General features: G+C 40.8%; 1 protein-coding gene across 2 annotated transcripts in view; it reads right to left on the bottom strand.

Moving 5' to 3' along the window:
• CNTN3 (contactin 3) overlaps nt 1-15,655 on the bottom strand; it is a 237,830-nt gene that overhangs the window by 169,962 nt on the left and 52,213 nt on the right. For both annotated transcript variants that reach the window (XM_032795983.2, XM_032795984.2), the window contains exon 2: nt 7,694-7,810. In XM_032795983.2, coding sequence (XP_032651874.1) covers nt 7,694-7,748 — 55 coding nt within the window. In that variant the 5' untranslated portion in view covers nt 7,749-7,810. The remainder of the gene's footprint in view (nt 1-7,693; nt 7,811-15,655) is intronic.

Here is a 15,655-nt window from a genome sequence, read left to right as displayed (position 1 = left end):
TTACTACTGATGCTCAAGGATTCCAGCAGACCCACTCCACTGAACCACTTGGGATATTGTATGTAAAAGCAGCACACTTGCAAGCCAAAGAGAGCCTCAAGTGACATCACCAACGCCCACCACTATTCAACTGATGTTATTCACTGGACACACTCCATAGCTGAATCCACTTCCCACGTTGTGATACATGATGGATTAGCAAACTGCAGTAGGCAACAGTTCTAGAAGGGGTGAAGGAAGGAAAAACTGGAAATGAAACATGGCGGAGGGGTCACTGAAGGGAATCAGGACAACAGGAGGAGGGTAAGGAGAGGAGAAAGGGAGAACAGTGAAGTGGAGGAGGGAAAAGAATTAAGTGTCATGTTGAATGCCTTTCCTTTCCCCGCCCCCCCATCTTTGTCTGAACTATATTTTGCCTTAGTTTATGAAGTCATTAGCTCAGGACTCCACTTTCTAACAAGAATGTAATTTGTATGAACAATTAATGAGTATAGCATATGTATTATCAACCCTTTAGTAGCAGTCTCATGCATTAAGGTGGTTATTTGTATTACAGTGGCACCCACAGTTCTCACTCAGGATTTAAAGCCCTCCTGTGCTTGGAACTGTCCAAATACACAGTCTCTGCTCTGAAAAAGTTACCACCTACATGGACAATATAGACAAAGGGTGGGTGAAAGGAAAGTTTATTCTCCCCTTTCGGGGGAGGGCACTACATCACTGAGACTGAGTAAACTGAACAAGGTCACAGAGAGGCTGTGGCAGAACCAGAAACTAAACCCAGCTCTCCTCAGTCAGTGCCTTAATCCAGATATAAGTCTTCCTCCCTGTACATCTCAGCTTCCGCTACCAATGAGGTAAGAAGTCAGGTAAGAAGTTTTGCATTGCTCTGATTTAGATGTAAATGGCCAAGTCTACTCCTATTGTAAATCTGTTGATTTCACAATTGCAGCAATAGAGTTAAATTAAGGAAGAATCTGAACAAATGTAATTGGAGAACACAAATTCCACTGTGCGCCACTAATCTGAATGGAACACAAGTACATGGCACAAATGCTGATAGGGCCAGGTTTTTGGTTTGGGCTTTTTCAAAAAAATTGATATTGTCAATGGATTAAAATTTAATATAAAAAGCAATTGCTTATTTAAAAGTCTTTTTAGCATATACAAATAATTACTTATAGAAAATTAAGGACTTGATTTTATCTGTCATCAATTTTATTCATATGCCTTTAAAGCTAGAACTAGCATAAATTAAACGAATTGAGTGGCTTTAAAAACAACAACAATCGTTTCTTCTAAGTCCGTGTTTAATGCTGCTAAAGTTGACAATAAGTTAATACCATTAAATGTTTTTGAAGATGAATCATTTGTAAAAAGCATTAGCTAAAATTACAGTCTGCAAGAGATATAATATTTTCCAAATTAAATCACTTGCACCTCAAGCACTAGTGGTTCAATCACTGGTATCGCAATCATAAATTGTAAGTTAAATACTTCAAACCAAAACTTAATTGATTAATAAACAAATGTTGCAGAATATTGTCTGTGGCTAGGATATTGTTCAGTGAAATAATAGAAAAATGTCCATAGCTGTTGATATAAACTCTGCAAGTCATTGTTTTATTCAGGAAATTGGCTTATAAATAACACATTTTGGCTTGCTCCTCTCATACTGTGTCTTTTACTGAAATTCTCTTTGTACAGAACTAGAAAGTGCATTTCTATATTTATTCAGTATGTAAGTAGGTATGTCCATTTGGACTCAGAATGCTATAACATGGATTAGAACAAATTACCTTGCAGTTTACGCTGAATCCTGAGAATTACAGTTCTCCATAAACAGCAAAACTAAGACTTGCTTTCTAATGTAAGCCACTTTTAAAGATAACCCAAAGAGCTAATGTGACATAAAATAACATTTTTTTAAAAGGGCACAATGTTTTTCAATGGATGGACTCCTATCATTTTATCAAGAGGTCATATACTTCTCCAAATGAAGTCTAGGGTTAAGTCTAAGTTTCTAGGGCTAAAAAGCTCAGTGTGTAGTACTGAGGATGCTAAAGGAACAGTTGTAGAGAATTAGGCACTGAGTTTGACAGTTATTGGAGTGCTTATTTGCGCAAGCTATTTAGCTGTTTTTTTCTGCAACTTACTGCATCTTGAAGCTGTGTGAAGACAAATAAAATTTTCAACAAAGAGTGTTTCAGGCCAACTGATTGTATCCATTACCAGCTTTCTGGATGATGAAGGCAAATTTTTCAGGAGTAAGTTCATTTTGGGTGCCCTAGATCCAGTCACCTTAAAAGGTCTTAATTTTCAGAATTTTCTGAAAATTGGAGCCCTTTAAAGGTGTCTCATGCTGGTTGGCAAAAACCTGAAGCACCCAAAATCATTAGCTAGTCACTTCTAAAAATCTTGGCCCAAAGTCAATTTTGGTGCTTCCTACAGCATGGCAACCAACCTTAAAATAATGGGAATATTAATGACAAGCTCTTTTTGTATCATTACCACAGACATGTACATCTGCACAAGAATAAAAATGATTTGCTTACTCCAGAAAAAGCTCTACAACAACTCTTCTCAGAGTTCCAGGAGGCACAGGGTGGGAGGAGTGTGCACTCTACATCCCTTAGGACAGAGAAGTGTACACTCCTCCTTCAGCATGGTGTGAGAGACTCACTTTCTCCTGAGGCGTTCCCAAGAGTTGCTAGGAGGAAAGACACCCAGTACTCCACCAATGGTTGGGAATGTGACTGTAACTGACCCTGTACATCTCCCTCTCCACCAAACATCAGTACAAGGACCAGGCACAACCTGGCCTAAAGTGTTTCAAAGAGTTCAGAGACTTGCAATTATCCTCATTCTTCATGTCAAACACTGACAAGACATGAACCTTGTCCATATGATTTAAGATAACTAAGGCCCTTTAAAACACAAACATACACACAGTTTGCTTTGTGAAACTGGTGCTCTCCTCTTCTGAGCATGGTTCTAAAGTGTTAACTTTCATTAGTACGTGAATGTTATCTCATCTGTAAAAGAGCTACCCTTACATTACAACATATTCATGAGATCTGCGTTTAGGCACACTTATGTATATTAACAAGGGGTTTTCCATTACAGACAATTCCTTTGAACCTTTAGGAGGTGCTACTGAATATCTCAACCCATGTGATAGATATGTTGATCATACTGTAACATCCTGCATTTTGTCAAGCATTACTCCACTATAGGAAAGCATCTGAGTAGATATTTTCCATAGGCAGGACTCTTGGTAGGTTAATTGTTTTCCTCCCTAAGTTTGGGACAGTAGCACACAGTACCATCTAATGCAATATTCAGTTCTTTAAAATGGACAATCATAGCCAAGGCTATGAACATTCTTACTGCCTATCTATAAATCATTAGACAGGTGCAGCCAGTTACACAATATATATGATAGACAAATTAGCATGTTACTATTGAGCACAAAGTAGCCATTTAAATAGTTATTTAAACACGGACAAACTTTAATTATATTAAACACAACAGCATTGCACCTACACAATGCTTTTCCATACACTACACTCTACTGAATAACATTAATTGTAAGCATGCAATGGTACTCTCAGACCTTCTCAAGCCACTCCAGAATCCAATGCCATTTATATCCCTGAAAATTAGGGTATAAAAAGAAAAATCAAATTTAATCATCATTTAATTAACATTAAAATCAAGTGGCACAAGCATCAATAATACCACAAGAAGAGACATCCAGGTACAAATAATGCCGCAAACAAAGACTTAAAAGCCAAAAATGACTAGTAGGCTGGGAACAACAGGAAAAAACCTGGCTCAGTTGACCTGAAAGCACCACTAGTCACACACAGCAATACTGTAAGTAACACAAATTCATTCATTATATTATAAACAACACATGTTTCTGTTTCACAAGAAGCATCATTTATGGCAGGAAAGACATTAACACGTGGTTTGCATTTACATAAGAAACAATTTCTAATGATAAATAATCTATATCCGCTGGGAATACGAGGCTCAAGCACTGCAATAGGATACCACTTTGGAATATGCTTAGATTGCTAATAAAGATTTTGAAACAGTTTTGGTACTGACTTCTCTCTTTACAAAATCTTGATTATTTACAGTAAACAGGGTAATTGTAATCTTTGTTTACTTTATATATGAATTAACTTTATATATGTTCAAAGGCAGATAACACACTGCCTTTGAACATTAACTCTGTTAGACAGAGAATCTGTAACATCTTTGAATGCTAACCCTGTTAGACAAGTTACTGATTATCCACATATTGCAGGTTTTTAACCAAAATACAGCAGGTACTATTGCATTTGACCCTGCAAGTAATTCCCCAACTGTAGCAAAGGTAAAAGATTCCTGGAACGAGTTGGCAGGTGGAGAACACTAACTGATTTTGTTTTAAATTGTAAATATATTTATAACCTTAAAATAACTGTCCATACATTGATTAGACAAATCCTAGCAGGTAATATGCCTAGGGGAGAAGTGATCAGAAAGTGTCTCATCCCATCCCCCCACCTCTTCCTGTGGGGGGAAAAAATTGACAAATGAAAAAAAAATGATTTTGTAGAAATTTTGCATGGAAATTTTTGACTTTTCATTGAAAATGCCAGAAATCTGAAAACTAAACATTCTTGGCTGAAAAGTTTTTAAATTAAAAACCTCAAAATGGAAAAATCAAAGTTTTCCACACACAAAAAAGCCAAATATTTTCTGCAAAATTTGTATTAGTCAAAATCCCAAACTTTTGGTTTGACATTTTTGCCAAAACACAGCAGAAGGAGAATAGATAGAGCCAGAAAAGGTTGTTCATATTTCCCCTTCCCCACTCTATGACAAATGGCCTCCTCTTAATTTCTTTTGACATTTTCCAGTTTCTCAATGAAAAATTGAGAGAGTTTCTTGATTTTTTCCTTCATTTTTCCTCTATGTTTTCTCTTCCACTTTTCCAGGGGAGGAAAAGTGGGTGAGGAGGGGGAAAAATAGGGGGAAAGAGAACAAGGGAAATGAAAAAGATCAGAACATTTTCATAGAATTTTTTTTAAAGGAATTTTTTTTGATGGATAAATGAATGCTTACCTCTTTCCAAACAGCTCTTTGAGATGTGATGGAAAATTAGCTATCCATATCCTGGCTCCTCCACCCAACCCTTGGGGTGAACGTTCTTCAGGCTCTGAAGATGGGAACCACAGAGGGACAAGGTAATGCAGACCCCAGCGATAAGGGGGCAAGCTCCATATGCTGGTTATGAATAAATTAGTACCCACACAGTGCTTTTCATCTGTAGGGCTCCAGTTATCTTACGCAGGAAGGAAACTAACTGCCAGTTCCTCTATAGCTTTCGTGGGTTCCCTAATTTTGCAGCAGGTTCCTTACATAGGAATTCCTCCCCAAGCAGTGAGTGAGAATGCAGGCCCCACATCGGAGGATGTGGTGGAACCCTCGGCTGACGGCTTTGGGTTGTAGTGGCAGCCTTTGGCCACTACAGGCCACTGCTCCCAGTTTGATGAGCTCCTCCAGGGCAGAACCTCATCTTCCAGGCTTTGAATGTGCTGCTGAACAGCAAACCAGGCAGGGGAAGCAGTGAGGAGATCCATACAACAACAGCCTCCTCAGCAGCATCCCAAGATTTCTCCCAGTATGGAAGTGACTCCCTGCAGCCCTCTCCCTTCTATCCTAGTGCTATAGGACTTCCTGTGGGCCCCGAGGAAGTCAGATTGTTGTAGGGCCCCAGAAGCAACAGAGCGTGAGGTGGAAAGGAGAGAGCGCCTGGGAGAAGCACTCGAGACACAGGGGATGCTGACTGCCAGAAGGAAACTAAGGAGAAGAAAAAGAGAAGGGCAGAGTTATGCCAGTTGGTCTGGAGGTGATGAGGGACGGGAAGGCCTGTAAACTTGAGTGTTAATTCATAACCAGAAGGCAGCCCTAAAAAGAAAGGCAGTTCGTACATCTAAACATCAGGGGATTTTTCTTGTCTGTCTTCTAACGTTTGAATTCATGGTGTTTGTGACACTGGCATCCCGGCTTTGCAAATGGGAAAAATTGAATCCCAGGGAGGTTACCTGACTTGCCTGAGGTCATACTGCAAGTCTGCAGCAGAGTCAGGAGCAGAACAGAGGTCTGCTGGGTCTCAGTCTTGTGCCCTGAAGTGCTCCGATTTATCTATGTGCCAACACCCATAATCCAGCACACCCTTCTGCACACCAATTAACATTGCCACCAGCCAGAATATAGGCATATGTTAATAGTGCTTTTGCAGAGAATAAACACCTTTGTTTGGTGTAGGTCCCGAATTTGGCCCATAGTCTGTTTATAGATTTTGTGTTTTGAGCAGCCTTTCATGTTTTAAAGAAAACACAATTGCATTTCTCCTAGAGGGAGTTTTTCTTCCAGATGTAGGAATTTTGCCTGCAGACATTATTTCTGCAATTAATACACTACTTCAGAAATAACAGATTGCTTCTCCTCCTTCACTTTGACAGGCATCAATAGAGTCAATCACCAGATCCTGCTCTCCAGAGGGATCATCTTGAGAGGCCCACTTAGCAAGACAACTGTCTCTAAATTCACGTGCCCAGATGCAAAAACCTATGAGAGAGACCATCCGTTTAGGGTTTTCAACATGGCAGGAATGTGTTTGCGGTAGAATAGCCCCCTGCCACTTCAGGTCTCTTCTCTGGTTCTGGAGTCAGTCTGTTACCTGTGCTCTGCCTAGACTTGCCAAGTGATTTATTGAAAAGGAATTTGTCTTTTCTCTTGTCTCATTGCAGATTTGATTGCATCCAAGAGCTTTATTGAATGAGGTAGCTCAAAATAACACTGAACTCCTTTGGGATGGCCACTGATAGAGCAATAAAAACATACTGACACTACAACTGTTGGATAAAGAACGTATGTGTGGGGTGGCAGGGCATCTTTGAGCACTATGGGCAAATTCTGCTTTTTGCAATTCCAGTGAAGTCACTGTGGATGTGGTTACCACAATGTAGCTACAGAGGACAAGATAAGGCTCTTCGTTCCTTTCCACCTTCTGAGATTATTAGAGATTGTAAACAAGAACACACACAGAACACAAGACCACAAAGCAAAATTAGGAGCCACTGCTGCTGCTGACCTCAATGAAGCAAAGAATGAAGTGGTAGAAAAGTTAAGGTCACAGCAAGACAGCAGAACTGGAAGGCATCAAAAGCTCAAGGCACTGTGAATTAGTTGGGCTGCCAGAGTAGAAAAAGCAACCTACAAGTTGTGAACTGTTATGGTGAGAGTGCAGTAGTATCCTTTGTGAACAGATGCATTCTGAAGTATATGGAGTTGAAACAAAAGCTGAAGCAGTCTGCCTGGACAATATACTGAATTGCAACTTTTCCCATCTAAACTTAATACCTACAGATTTTTTTTCAAAATATTTGCTTCGCTACAATATAAGCATAACAACATCTGCAATAACATCAAATCTTTTACTTGAATAGTGTGGCCCAATGAAACAAACAAATAGAGCAGTTATTTTAGAATGCTATTGACATTTTAAATTCTACAATGCATGACCAACTTCTATATAGTTCAGCTTGACACTTTCAATATTTTTTTCCCTTAAAGAAGTGACCAAAGTACAGTTCTAACTTAAAAGTTAGAGATTATCATATATCATTACCTCCGAGGCAGCCAATAAAGAAAAGCAGGAACAACCGTTTCCACAGTAGCACCATCTTCAATTTCCAAAAGTTAGTAAGTCTTATCCAGCCGCAGTCTTCCACGCAAAGCCTTTAATCTGTTAAAATAATATATACACACAAAGTATAATCACAGGATCCAAATGAAAGCCTCGTTTCCTTATGAAAGCACTTCTTAATAATGGCAGATTGAGTCACTTAAATCCTTAGAAATTACTCTCTTTTCTATTTAGGGCTCAATCATGAGCCATAGAAGAGCACAAACCTATAATTAGAAGTGCAATATAGCGCAGCGTTGATTGGAAATCAAGAAAAGCACACGGGCACGCATGTGAGTTTGTTCCCCCATGTTCATGTAAATAACACGCCAATATCAAAGCAATATAAATGCAATAAGGCCCCAATCCAGCCATGCAATTAAGTATGTGCACAGTTCCAATCACGTCCAATTTAGTGGGATTACTTGTGCACAAAATTCAGTATGTGCTTTAGCTGCCTTGCTGGATTGGGGCCTAAAATTACACAGACAGATTACACTGGGTGCAAAGAACAGTAGAGCTGCTCATTTCCCGTCACCGGCTGCTGGGGGATGTGCTCAGTTTTAGAGGTGGTTTGAGATTCTCTCTCTCCGCCCCAAATTTGCTTCCACCCCTTTCTTTCCTTCCACTTCCTCATTCCTCATCTCCTGCTATTCCTGCCACTGGAGATATGGGAAAACTAGCCAGCACCACCCCTCTCCCTAGACTTGGTATGACCTTTAAGCATTCTCACCTCTGTCTGACTCATGTGATAAGAATGAGAAACCAATCCTCACTCAGAGTAGCATAGGGGAGGTAAAGGAAAGAACCCTCCACTGATCTATGCTGATCTCATCAGCATTGGGGTCTCAAGTACTACCAGAGGTTTCATTTCTAAGTATGAAAAGGAGGCACAAGAGGCAAATAGTAATGAAAGTGAATCAGTGTCCAACCCGCTGTTACATGCACAGTTCTTATTCCACTTGTATTGTCACAATTATGCTGGCAATCATTGTAACACATGTAAAAAACAATGAAATTGATGTTGCCAAAGTTTTATTTATGCTTATGTTGCAGAATTTTGCACTGAGGATACATAACCACACTGTAAAGGTTGTGGAGGGGGAGCGGGAGATTTAGCAATTGAGCAAGACACAATGGGGGCCTGTTGTACCTTCAACAGGTAATTTGGGACTACAAGATATCTTTAATAGCGTCTTCATCAGATTTCAGCACCAACATCCCATCTGAAACAAACAGGGCAGTTTGCAAGTCTCAGAACTATTGTTTTAGGATGTCTGTACATTCTGACAGACAATATCCCATCAGTTTATTCTGTGTTTATGTTGGAAAAACAGTTTGCGTAAATAAGCAACATATTGTGTTCAATTTGGACATTAATTTAATGTTACCAAGTCAAGCACTCAAATATTAGGTTGCAAATGCAACCTTGATTCGGTCCACTTGTGCGCATGTATTATGATACAGGATCCCTCCCTCATTCAGGGCATAAGATGTAGATGCTTTAGGTATGAGTCAGCGCTGTGTAGTGAAGGAGATTTATCTGTAGGACCCATTTCATTTGGTGCAGAAGTTGGAAAGTGTGTAGCAAATGAGGCAAGGGGTTATAAGAAGAGAAAAGATGGTGCTTGACTGTGCAACTGGTGCTTGAGTGCCTGACTGTGCAACTTTAGTAATGTTCTTTTAACATAGTTTATGTAACTTTCTAGGTTTCTTAGAGAAAAACAAACAGAAATGTCATCCTGTGGCATCATATTTACATCCACATGGAGCAGCAGCAGGAACTTTAGATCCACCACACAGACTTCTGCTACTTGAAGTAGCAGAATAATTGACAGAGGAGCAGGGTGTCATCCTCTGTGTGGACCAGCACTAGAGGGGGAAGGGACACATCACCAGTGGCTTTCACAGATATCTGCTGAGAGCAGATGAATGGTGAGACTCAGGCATCTTGGGTTCCAATCCGTGCTCTGGAGGGGACTGGCCTAGTGGTTCACAGACCCTTCTCCCTCTTCCTCCCTCCTCAAGCTTTACCTCTTCTGCCTACTCCTCGCTAACCTGTCCCTGTCTTTTCTCTTTCCCCTGCAACTGGCCCCCAATCATCCCCACTGTTTCTCTCACCAGCTTCAGTCCCCCTGTTCCAGCCTTGACACCGCCACCCCCAGTTCCAGTTTCTCTCTACTTTCCCTCTCATCCCCAGTCTCACTAGGATCCTTAACCCAGTTTAATCCTCTCAACCCCCTGAACTCAGGTGTGCTCGGTCACTCTGTGGGAATGATGCATGTGTAGTTTGGTCAGCAGTAGGAGCTGAGGTAGGTTCGAACGGGCTCTGCAAGGATGCAATCTTCAGAGATTTCAGCTGTTAAACTTTAAGAAGTTCTACTGAGCATGTGCAGATGGTGACTTTTTCCAAAAGCTCATAACTTGGTCATATTTGAGTGGGTTTTCCCAGGAACACCAAAAGGCAAATCCCTGATACAAAGGCTCCCCGCCAAATTTCAAACTTCTGCTCTAAAGCATAGAGCACTAGAGCATCTCAAAGAAAAGTTTTCCAGCATATTTGAAAAGGGCAAAACAAAGTATTTCCCCCTATCCTTATTCTCAGAAACAGCTCAAACATTTTGGCTGAAATGTTCCAAGACAGTTTAGCCCGAGGCAGACAGCTGGCATGGGAAATTTCAACCCGAATAGTTAAAATTTGGCAAAGCTACATAAGCAGCTGAAAATTTCAAGTAGGAAATATTGAACAACCTTAATAATATGCAGTGCTAACAGCCCCATGTATAATAAGCTTAGATCCTAACAAACAAATCTCCAGCAAGGGTTGAATTCTGCACAAAGACCCAGGCAGGCTTGTGGAACAATCGCCCTTCCATATATGATTCCTGCAGAGAACCTCCCTTCCCATTCACACCTGCATAACATCTGTATAGCAACTATAGTGATTGTTACGCAGTTCAGGCTAAATTCTCATGCTCTGACATTGAAAGCAACTTTTTCCATGGGTTGCCTCAGTGATATTACATACAGAGCAAGGTGCTGCTCAACATGAGTAAAGGTACCAGAATGGTGTCCTATCTTAAGAAAATATTTAATGCATTTTAATCATTTTTAAAACAATTTAGAAGTTGGAAGTTAGGAATGTTCCCAGCAGCTCTCTGTGGACCACCACTCATCCACGGACCACAGTTTGAGAGCTACTGATCTAAACTATTCCAGGTACCATATGTAGGTTAGGCTAAAGTATGAGAAAACTATTTACCACACAGAGAAGTAACTAAAGTTTTAGGCCTTATACTATGCTCCTCACTGTGGCATCTGAAAGTAGCCGATAAATATTACCAACTCTTTGTAAGACAAAAAAAACCTAGTAACTTTCTACTTCTGAAGCTACAAAATTAAAATCAGATGTAGGCACTGAAGGTACCATATAAATGATCACAAAGAGGCGATCCATTCCAGCACTAATAGTGCTGTTGTCGTAATAGTGTATTCACATCGTGTTTGCCTTTAAAGTATTCCCTAAATTCAATATATATGTTGACAAGCACATCCTTCCAGATATCAAGCAAACTGAAAAACTGTTGACCAAATCACAAAATCCCAACCATGCTGCTTTAGGACTTCCTGTTCTTTTGTGGCAGATACTTTCTGCACTTGTCATATACCATGACGTACTGAATTTACGCTAGGAAAGGCATACTTACCATAATATACTGAAATGCATTCATAATTGTAATGACGTGGAAGGAATTTGAAATTCAGCATGGGCAACAGCTCAAACGTTTGAGCTTACTTGATTCAGCGCAATCGGCAGTAAAAATGGGCAAAGGGATTAGGGTTTGCTTAAATTCTATTGATGTGACAGCTGTATGACAAGCATAGTTTTTTGTCCGAGCCAAAACCCTGAAGCATTTTTGTGTGGCAAGAGAATATACCATACATTTGACTATTTCTCATGTCTGTAAAGGAAATCCCCGAGCCCCATGATTAAAAAACAAATACCATTGGAAACCTTAAATTATAGAAGAACCCCCTCCGCACCAAAAACATGAAAACTATGAAGCACTGATAGTACTGTTCAGTATACACTGCTGCTGCAGTGTTTTTACACAAATTTATATGAAAAAGTGCACTAAATACCATTACACATGTGACATTGTGGTACAACGGCGTTCACATAGGTTACTGTGCTGTAACTGCACAGTAAATTTGCAGAGCACAAAGAGCTAACACAGTCAGTGGGTCTGATGCTGTGAGGGGTGAATGGGCTGCTCAGGAACTTGCTGAGGTTCTAAGAGAAGACATTGGGTAACTGGTTCCATGCAGGAGATAAGGAGATTGAGGAGGAGGAAGGCAGGAAGGAAGGAAGGACTGCTCGAAGAGGTGCTTTTAAAAGTGAGATATTAAAGTGTCTTGCAGGCAGAGAGAGGGAACTGTTTCAGGCACAGAAGGAGAGTATTCTTCAGGAAAGGCAAGGCAATGAAGGGGACTTCAAAGCTAATAGACTGGGAGAAGCATAGGGAATGGAATGGCTGGAGAGGAGAGCTTACATCAGTGCTTCACAGCAGGAAGTTGGACAGGAAGAAGTTACAGTAACCATGGTAAGAGGTGAGCAGAGCATGGGAAACAGGTTTTCGAGTAGGAAAGGGAAGGAAGAACTTCAAAAGCGGGAAGTGGTCAGAATCAGCAAGCCCCGGGAGAGGGAAGGTTAAAGGTTACACCGCTGGTGCGAAAAGTGGATAATGGAGTTGTCAATGGAACTAAAGAAAGGAGAGACAAACGTTTAATACAATCCAGCTAATCTTTGGGGAGAGCGCATTTCCCTGCATAGCTGGGTTGGATCATGTGGGTAGAAGGTGCAGTGTGAAGTTCTGGTAGGCGGAGCTCAGTCAAGGCCATGCTTTCTCCTCCAGCATACATATCAATGATCCTGATTCCCTGCTGCTCCCTGGTGGCACCTCATCTGAGCAGTTAGAAATCAGAGCCCATCACAGCAGCAGTTGTGGCCGGGAGAAAGGAGGAACCAGCATAAAGTTAGCCAAGTGGAAGAGCAGGTGGCTAGCAAGCAAAGAAAAGGAAGGATGGGGGATGTTTCCTGGTATGGGAAACTTTGTTTGTTTTGTAAAGGTGGGGAAGAGAAGGTCAAGGGAGACAAAGTGAACACTGTGGGTATGGAGATCCTATTAGGCTGAGTGTAGGACAGAGGACCGGGAGATAGGAACAGAATTCATTTAGTCCCCATCGCTCAATATGAAAGCACTCACGTTTGTCCTGGGGGCTGAAGAATGCTGTTAAGACTGGCAGATTTGAAATTAGGCCCATCATGCCAGCTATCCCTGGGAGAGCATGTGATGTAAAAGCCCAAGAGGGGGCATGCACAAGGTAGGACATTATGCATTGCATCTGTTCTGCCTCCTAGCTCTGTTCTTGCCAGTCAGTGGAGAGACTGAAATTTACAAGAATCCTGAACTCACTCCCCTAACAAAAGAGCAGCACCAGTGGAGAGAGTGGAGGGACAGTAAATGTGCCCATTGGAGTACTGCTCATGTTAGCACACTGGGTTTTGTCCTTCCTGACTTGCTTCGCTGAAATGATATCCATGCTGGAGCCCTGCCTTCTGGAGTGATGAGAGCTTCATACAGTATCAGCAAGCTTCTAATAAATCTTACAGGGATTATGATTGTGCCTTTCAACTTTAGAAGCTTGCTTTTCCATTTAGCAACAGTGATTAAGGACAAATTCTTATGATAAAATAATTTTACTAGTCATGTAAAATTATACACTGTACAATTATATGCAAACCCCCCCCCCCCCCCCCCCCGTGCTATGGCACTTTTAGCAAAGACGGGAAAAGGAACTGTTAGATAACTCAGAAATGATTGCATGGATTCGAGAACTTTTTTACATACTTCTGGACAGAGCAAAGCATGAAAACTGCATGAGGTCCCAAAAGCACTGTTCTGAGGAAGTAAAGAAATTAGAGTTTTAGAAAGGACGGCTCATTCTAAACCTTGACTATAGTATTGTACGAATACCTGTAGAAAGCATGCTAGCTTGCCAGCTAATTAACCCTTTGGAGCTGAAATGAAATTGTCATGCTTTTTTCAGTCTGCCCAGAGGCTTTTTTTTTTTTTTTTTTTTTTAATGCTTGGCCATCTCTGCATTACATAAAAGTTCACTTCTCCAGTGTTTCTGCTATTCAAAATGCCGTACTTAATATTGTACCAAGGTACAATTTCCTGCCATATAATTGTACATCCATGTCTACTAAAAAAATAATTTCTTCATATGCATTCATTATATATTTGCTTACCTATTTCCCTTTAGCAATAATCTCTCAGTAAGATCTTTTGACAAATAATGAGACATCATGGTAAAAGTCTCTTGAAACTCCTCCTCCATTTAATCATAAATAGCAGTTTTCAGATTTAAACAGAGATGTTCAAGAAATCTGTGCCCTATTAAATTTGCCAAGTCAGTGCACTGTTGTTCTGCATATTAAACGATTCTAGATGCATGTACATCACATAGCCATTTTGTTCCTATAAACTAACATGTAACTACACTGTAGGGTGGATTAGACCTTTTAGTCACAGCCCTGAGCTGGAGGCAGTGCAGAACTACCCCACCCAGAGATTGCTTGGGGAAAGATTGTGCTTTTAAGGTCAAGGAGAGGTGTGCAGTAGAGCCTGCTACAGTCAGTATAAAGAACTCTATCTGAAGGTCAGTGTGGAGGAAGGTGAGGCCCCCACTTCCTGTCATGACAAAAAGAAAATCAGTCTCTCTTAAGTAGGAGGCATTAACTGAAGAAAGCAGCTACAATTACTGCAACAAACTGGCTTCCACACTCGTGTTCCAGCTTTGTCTTCCTTGTTTACCAGGGGCCATATCTTGTCTGGTACCCTGAACAGCACACGAGACCTCCTTCAGCCAAATGATATACACTACTTTGTAAACATCATTACACTCCCACATGTCCCTTGTGCAGCTCTGGTCATCTCCAAAGCATAGAGAAGGAAACACCCTTGCACTCTTCTTTTAGGAGGGACTGCAACTACTCCATATGTGGGCCACATATGGATAAGGGTCAACAACAATCCAGCAATATTATGTGTCATATAAAGTTATTCTCTTTCCCTCAGCTGAGTACCAGACACCAGTAAGGGGAGGAGAAGAATATTCTAGTATTTCAGTGTAAGTTTCACAAACTCTGGGCCAAATTCTACTCATTTAGGCCTGAGAAAGTCTATCCAGGAATATGTCAAATGTACACCTGTGACACTGCACAGAATCCACTTCACCACCTTTATCTGCTCTTCGCTCATTTAATGTTCCTGAAAAGTCAGCTGGGGAATAGCATTAGCTTAAATGTCTTTTGTATATTACCTAAAAGGGGCAAAGGGGGGAAAGCCTGGAAGAGACAGGACACTCCATTAGTCACACCTGCAATTGTCCATCTCCCAAACCTTATCTCGTTGTCCTTTCTTAATTTCATGTCTGTCTGACCCTTATTGTAATTCTTCCCCTCTTTGTCAATAACCAGGGTTTTAAAGATAGCAGGAGCCCAGAAGTCTTTGTTACGTGTTTGCTCTCAATCTCTCTGTCCCAGCTTCCATGCTCTTTGCTGCTCCTTTCTATGAAGAAGAAATACTCCGACATAAAAAATAAATCCCTATTGGTTATTTTTCTTTTCTATTGTGTACACTTTTAATGTGAATTCTAGTTCACGAGGAAACTCTAGGGAGCCATTTGCCCGAATAGCACACTTTAAGAAGGTTTAGCATTAGTGCATCTGCAGGCCAAATTCAAGTCGAAGTGTTTCACTGACGCTAACAGAAATGGAATTTTGCTCAATAGATCTTAGTGGGACACTGACAGATAACAGTCTATCCGGACTTATTC

Source organism: Chelonoidis abingdonii, chromosome 17 (genome assembly GCF_003597395.2).
Source record: "Chelonoidis abingdonii isolate Lonesome George chromosome 17, CheloAbing_2.0, whole genome shotgun sequence".
Lineage (NCBI taxonomy): Eukaryota > Metazoa > Chordata > Testudines > Testudinidae > Chelonoidis > Chelonoidis abingdonii.
Note: the sequence above shows the minus strand (reverse complement) of the source record. Positions and strands in the feature narration are given on the sequence as shown.